This window comes from Haplochromis burtoni, unplaced genomic scaffold (assembly GCF_018398535.1).
Source record: "Haplochromis burtoni strain Fernald_Lab_line unplaced genomic scaffold, NCSU_Asbu1 Contig_169, whole genome shotgun sequence".
Classification (NCBI taxonomy): Eukaryota; Metazoa; Chordata; class Actinopteri; order Cichliformes; family Cichlidae; genus Haplochromis; species Haplochromis burtoni.
In genome coordinates this window covers 1372145-1379474 of record NW_024582530.1, presented here as the reverse complement: position 1 = coordinate 1379474, position 7330 = coordinate 1372145, and the positions used below count along the sequence as shown (strand labels likewise).

Here is a 7330-nt window from a genome sequence, read left to right as displayed (position 1 = left end):
ACAGTTGAAGTGTACCTCTGGTGCAAATTACTGACCTCTGTCATCATTTTAAGTGGGGGAACTTGCACAATCGGTGGCTGACTAAATACTTTTTACTCCACTGTATATGGAATTTTGTGTTCAATTTGGAGATGATACTAGGGCTCATTATAAATACGCTGGAAGCTGGGTTTGGAGAACACCACCTTAAAGTTGCTTTATGGCATGGGCCATATCCAGATCAGTGAAATAGGGTAAGCTTAGAGCAGACATCAACTGACAAGAATCAGAATCGCATTTATTGGCAAAGTATCTGCACAAACACATACAAGGAATTTGGTTCCGGTCGATGGTGTCTTTCAAGCACAACAATGTAAAAGCACACAATATGTGAGCAACACAATGAACAATATACATAAACCACAATATAAAAACATCTAAATCCTTATATACAAAAACTACAGGATTACAAAAATGAATACCACAGAATGTACATAAGGTGCAGTTGCAGTATGGCAGTGTGAAGCAATGTGACAGTTCAACTATTTAGGAGGGAAATAGCAAGGGGAAAGAAACTGTTCCTGTGTCGGGTGGTTCTGGTCTGCAGGCCTCTATACCGTCTGCCAGAAGGCAGCAGGTCAAAAACTCTGTGTCCAGGGTGTGAGGGCTCTGTAAAGACCACTGTAGAAGGGTCCATGCTCACTGGTCCTGTTAATCAGATACCTGGTTGGCACCTGATCGTTAGCACCTGGGGTACCAGAAATTCAAAACAAAGAGTCAGTAGCAGAATAAGTTATTTGGCAATGTCAAAAAAGAGATGGCAAGTTTTCATGGGCGCAATCCACATACTCAATTCCGCTGCTCAAACCACAAATGTATTTTTCTCACAAATGTGGTGAAAAGAGGTTTTCCAGTGTTACAAGATTTATTGAATAAAGAAATTTGTTTGTGGTCAATTCTTTGCTGTAATATTGTTTCTTAGCAATAAGTTATTTATTCCCATGTATTCTTTCTGCAGGGCTCAGCTGCTCTCCACCTCTCTAGCCCTCAGGACAACCTCTTACTTGTCAAAGGAAACAGAGTACATGCCCTGGCAATCTGCTCTCAATAATCTGGACTATTATTACCTCATGTTAGACCGTACAGATGTCTATCAGCCCATGCAGGTGAATACTTTCCAAAGTTTAGCTTTTTAAGAAAGGTTCCTTTACTCTCTATGACTGTTTACCCAACTGTGACTTTAGACCCATTTGGAGGAAAACATTTTCTGCAGATAAACTCTCCTTAACTCTTGATTTTTAGGACTACATAAGAAAGCAGGTGACTCCACTATTCCTATACTTCAAGAACATGACCTTAGACTGGAGCAGTGTTCCTGTACAACACACCGATCAGTAAGTATACTCACCAGGATACATAGTCCACCTATAAACGCAAACAAAATATAAAGATGAGTAGATGAGTATAGGTTACAAGACATCAGAGAAACAGCAGCTTATATAGATATAGAAAAATAAATAAATAAAGAGTTGAACCACAATCCAAATGGGTTATTATAGTCTAAAAATCACTTTCCCATCTTATTCCTACAAAATAATCAGCAATCCACAAATGACATATATTGACATATATTCCACCTTGTAATCAGTGTGTCAAAACAAAAAAGAGATCTGATTTAGCAGTTGGCTTGAGTGCTGGATAGTAGTTTCATTTATTTTTTGTACTTAAGTTTTGCTAACCACAATTTCCATTAGTTTTAGATTTCTCCTAGACTGCATTGTAGTGTTAGTCTAGTTCTTACTCTAGTATAGTAATGTATCACAGATCAATCTTGGTCCTTGTTCCAAGAACAAAGTACTTTTATTTATAAATGCATGGCCGCATGAATAAATTAAAAAAATTCTAAACATGTACTGAGAAAGTGGGTACGGAAAGTATTCAGACCCCTTTAAATTTTTCACTCTTTGTTATAATGCAGTCATTTGCTAAAAGTTCATTTTTTCCTCATTAATGTACATACAGCACCCCATATTGACAGAAAAACATAGAATTGAAAAACTGAAATATTATATGGTCCTAAGTATTTTAGAATTTTGAAGTTACCTGGATGAGCCTGCTTTGTAGTGCAAACCTCAGCTGGGGTAAACAGCAGACTGACAGCCTACATTCACTACAAATGAACGGCACCCAGAAATAGTTGTCCTTCAGTGGCCACTGTAGGTGAACTGTGGAATGAGAGCGGTAAGAAAACAGAACTCAGTTGACTGCAATCTACAGTCTACTGACATCTAGCAGTTGTATTTTATACACTTTAATGTAGAACTTTCCAGTTCTGTTATGACTCGTCTGCCTCAGTTTGAGCATCACTCTTGTGGCAAAACTCTTAGCGCTCTGGTCCTTTTGTAAAACAAATATATATATTATATGGTATAGAAATCGGTTAGACAGTAAAAAATGCTTGTATGAATGTGTGTGAATAGGTGATTGAGACATGTTGTATAAAGTGCTTTGAGTGCTCAAGTAAAGTGAAAAAGTGCTATATAAGAACAATTTCATGAAATTATTATTTTTTTTATCTAGCCTTTCTTTATATTAGCAAAAAGCTAGTAATTTGCTAAGATTTCAGTGCTTTTTCAAAGTCTTCATTCCTTATTTAGTGCTGTTCAAAGAAAATTGAACAGCACTACAAATTTGTACAGTGGATACAAATTTTGGTGACCATACAGGCAATGTACAATGAATGAAACACGTGAAACTACTTATGAGATAAATAATCTATATGAAAATCAAAAGAATTGACACTTTTGACAGTGGTTATGCTAAGTTTTGTGTAGATTGGCTTACCCATTAAGGAGGTGATGGGCTATATACACTACTTTACACCAGTCCAATGTGTCTCTGAAACTGACTCTAGTTTTATGAAGACAAAGAGAAAACAAAGAAAAATTCACTTAAGTTAATAAGAAGAACCTGGGAATATAAAATAGTTATTAGTCTATACGTCATGGCTGAGCGGCCAATGAGTTTTAGAAGCGGTCCCAAAAGCAGACACGGAGGAGAGGAAACTAAGTGTAACAAAAAGCAGTTTATTTGGCTAACAAACATCAGCACAAAGTAAGGTGAACAGGGGCCGAGAATTAAAACCTAAACTGGGAGAAACTAAAACATGAAAACTGTGACATGAGCGTGGCCTGAACAAAAACATGAGATAAACAGGACATGAACCTGAACAGGAGCTTGAGGGAAAAACCTGAGACACGAAGAGCCGAAACTCACAGAAACATGTAGCCAGACAAACAAATAACCCAACACTGAACAGAGGAAGACAGAGGACTTAAATACACAGAAGGGTAATGAGAGGATGGGGAACCAGTGGGAACACAGCTGGGACAAATCAGACCTAACGAGACAAGGGGAAGCAAAATTAGACACACTGCACACAGGACAGGGATTATCACAATAAACAGGAAACAGCATGGAACGTAGACATGACAACACAAACTTACAAATAAAACATGGAACATGCAGACCACGCAGCTCACAGACCCAGCCCCTGACACTATCAACACCAGCAGTTGTTTCTGGGATTTTTTTTTACCTTTAACTAATTGTATCTAGTCTTAAATCAGTAAAGAGGAAGATGGAAGGACATAAAGGGAAACAGCCAAAAATTTCTACAAGACACACAATTTCACCAACTTTGATCTTAGTAGAAATACATTTTTCTGTGTGCCTACAATTAAAATGCTGATGCTCAGTGATGGGAATAACGGCGTTACAAGTAACAGCGTTACTAAGCAGTTTAAGCAGCTACGCGCTCCCACGAGTGGCAATCACTTTCTGCCCGACGATCACTTTTTGGCACAACACCTGGAGCTAAGGAGCAAAACAATCGCATGAGTGCTGCTGTTTGACTGAGGAAGAATAAAGTAGTCGTGGTAAGCCAATCACACGACCACTTCAAGACAAAGCAACAAGGTGATATATACCAGTTTATAAATTGTGTTGATAGGCAACGTAAAACCAGAGTCATGATAAACAATATATACGCAGCGTTTTTTTCCTCAATAGTTTCGCCACGTTTACTGTCTAAGGACAGCGCAGCGAGTACTCTCTGCTTATGAGCAACAAATAAAAAACAAAAACAAAAAAACTGCCCTTTCATTTTGGTGGGAAAATGCACCATGTCAACCAATCAAAAAATGATATGGCAACATGACATTTGGTTGTTTAGGAAGAGGGGGAAGTTTTAGGAGTGACGGAGAGAGAGGAAAGAAAGACAGCAGTAAAAGAGAGAGAGTGAGTTTTGAGATGTGAGAGATTTGTGACGTTTAGCGTGTTTGGAGTGTGTAGTTAATGTGTTGTCTTGTGTTGTGTGTCAGAACAATGAGGCGACTGCTGTCTCCAGGTAAAAAATAGGAGTGATACACCTGCTGCTGTCAGACCTGCAGGTATCAGGCTGTGATGTTCTCCTTTATAGTGGACAGAAATTATGTTTTTGGAGTGGCACAAATAATTTGTGGCATCTTATTGAATGCAGAACAGCTGATTGTTCTGTAAATAGTTTGAAATAGTTATTTTAAAAAAAGGGGTAAAAGGTAAATGGCTGCAAATAACTTTGTTGTTTGCAAAACTTTGTGGTTGTTACAGTAAAAATGTAACTTTCTACTTGGATTTTATGTTTTTTGTCTGACTTTAGATCAATTGTGTTAATACAGTATGTCAAAATGAAAACTTAACTGTAAATTCAAACACGTGAGGTTGTGCTTTAAAGGATGATACCAAACAAGGCAAAGTAAATAGTTTTTAAAGGTAAAATGTAGAGGAAACATCAAAAGTAGTTAAAAATGGCCAATTATACCCTGGACCCCAGAGGCTTAAAGATTTTTTTTTAAGTAACGCAATAGTTACTTTTCAAGTAATTAATTACTTTTAGAATCTTGTAACTCAGTTACTAACTCAGTTACTTTTTTGAAGAAGTAACAAGTAACTATAATTAATTACTTTTTCAAAGTAACTTGACCAACACTGCTGATGTTTCAGATATAACGATGCCTGTCTCTTCTTGCAGATATAACCAGGAGAATGCCATTCGTATGGCGTGCAGAAGTGGGGTACCAGAATGCAACAGCTTGACAACCACATGGTTCAAAAAATGGATGGAGGAACCTCAACAAAATATGTGGGTCAACTTTATAAACTACTTTTCAATCACTGCACTTTAATGAGATAGTTTTTTTTTTACATTATAGAAATTCTGGGCAACAAGGAAATTCATATATGGCATATTCCATAGAGCAGGGGTCTCGAACTCCAGTCCTCGAGGGCCGGTGTCTTGAAACTTTTCCATCTGTCCCTGTTGCAAAACATGTGAAAAAGAGCAGTAGGTCATTAGCAAGACTCTAGAGAACTTGACTGCATGCTGAAGTGGCAACCCCTAACCCTACTCAAGTCAATTTAAGTAAATGTAAACATTTGTTTGGGAAAATGTAGTTCTAAAGTTACTTTTATTGCACCATGTTCATTCACTCACGAGCTGCTGTAACATGAATCAAATGGCTGAATTGCCAGCTCAGCATACAGTCAAGTTCTACAGAGTCTTGCTAATGACCTAACAATTGTATTCACTTGTGTTGCAGCACGGACACATGGAAAAGTTTCAGGACAGGCCCCCTTGAGGACTGGAGTTCGAGACCCCTGCCATAGAGGTTATCAAGGCAAAAAGCACACATGGCCAGGACCTTTTCAAAAACACAATATTTATATGAGCCATCTTAAACATTTATTTTTAATCTAAATGAAAAGAATTAGCCTGTTAACTTGGTAATGATAATGACCTTTGTTTCCATGTGCACTGTTTCCACACAATGCACACATTCTTAGTATTAAGAGAAACTTTAAACGGTGCAGTAATGCCTGCAGCTGTTGGAAGGCAGCCCCAAGCTCTTTAACAGCCTGACTCACAGTAGAACTAACCAACTGCTGTCTTATTTACATTAAGGTGTAGTGTAACTGCCAGCATAGTATTTCCAATATTATTAATAAAAATAGAAAATAAAACAAAGCTTAAAATTGAATTTTGAACCTGAACTACCCAATTCCCATTACTCAAACCAATATCACCGAGTCTAAGAGCAGGTCATATTAAACTGAATCAAATTTCTTGGACATATCAACAAACAGCTGCACAGTACTGCTTCTTGTCCAAGGCAAAAATGAACTAAATGATATAAAGATCTTAATTAAATGTCCTATCTGCAATAGTGCCATTATACTTACCCATACACCTGTATTTCTAGCTGATGAAACCTATTACAGCCTGCAACAGTAAAGAACCTTGGATGTATTCACTTTAACAGCAAGCAATTCAGAGTGCTGTTGTGAATGGTGTGGGGGTAGGGATAGGCTTGGGACCCTCCCTTAGCCCTGCTGCGGAGGGTCTGTGCTGATGGACGTAGGTTACTGACCTGAACTGCTGCTGAACTGGGCCCTGGTCCTGATGGGCCTGGGTCCCCTTTCCCTGGCGGGTTGCGGAGTATGGGGGTGCCTACTGGGGTGGTTGCCGGTGGAGCTCACGGGCACATCACTGCAACCCCTCCTGGCTTCTGCTCCACGGCTGCTGAGTGACCCCTCATCTGGGGATTTGTAAATATTGTAGCTATCAATTACAATCACACAATTGGCATTAACTTTTTAAACTGCATCTCTGATAGAACCATGATATTATTATCAGTTGTGATAATGTAGATATTTATCATGTCAGTTTTAGGGACAAGACTTCTAACATTAAAATGTAAAAGGCAAAGACCTAATCTGTTTTTAAAATCTGCTGGTCTGAGAATGTTTTTTATTGGACCAGGGTTTGGTTGCATGTTCCCAGATAACAGCAGAGCAGCATAACAGACTTGAATCTATTAGTTTTATAATCAGCATCTCTGGCAGCTGAGTACAAAAGCTCTTTTTGCACTTTGAGGATGTCATTCAGAGCTTTCAGAGATTGTAAATATAGCAGAATCCTCTTGTGACTTGTGATTGTGTGATGTCAGTCTTTTTCTTTTGCATAGAATGAATTTCTCAATGAAGAATAAATGAATCACTGACAAATATTCAAAAACATAAAAAAGGAGACGGTAAATGCCCTCTTGCAATTGAGTTCAAATCATCCAAAGAGGCAAATATTAATGAACCAACAGATGTGAGTGGCCAGCTTTTCCTGAAAAGTCAGTCACTCTGCTACTTGTGGACAAAATTCAAGGAAGTAGGTTCAACAAACTCTGAGTTTAAAAATAAACCAAGTTACAGTGGGGCAAAAAAGTATTTAGTCAGCCACCGATTGTGCAAGTTCCCCCAC

At 38.3% G+C, this 7330-nt stretch overlaps 1 protein-coding gene across 1 annotated transcript in view; it reads left to right on the top strand.

Annotated features, from left to right (window-relative positions):
* The first annotated feature begins 6 nt into the window (after nucleotides 1–6).
* Nucleotides 7–7330, top strand: part of LOC102310060 (aminopeptidase N) — a 12074-nt gene continuing 4750 nt past the window's right edge. Inside the window, exons 1-3 of the mRNA XM_005933573.2 lie at nucleotides 7–1145; nucleotides 1282–1373; nucleotides 5051–5161. Of these exons, the coding sequence (XP_005933635.2) occupies nucleotides 981–1145; nucleotides 1282–1373; nucleotides 5051–5161 (368 nt within the window). The 5' untranslated portion in view covers nucleotides 7–980. The remainder of the gene's footprint in view (nucleotides 1146–1281; nucleotides 1374–5050; nucleotides 5162–7330) is intronic.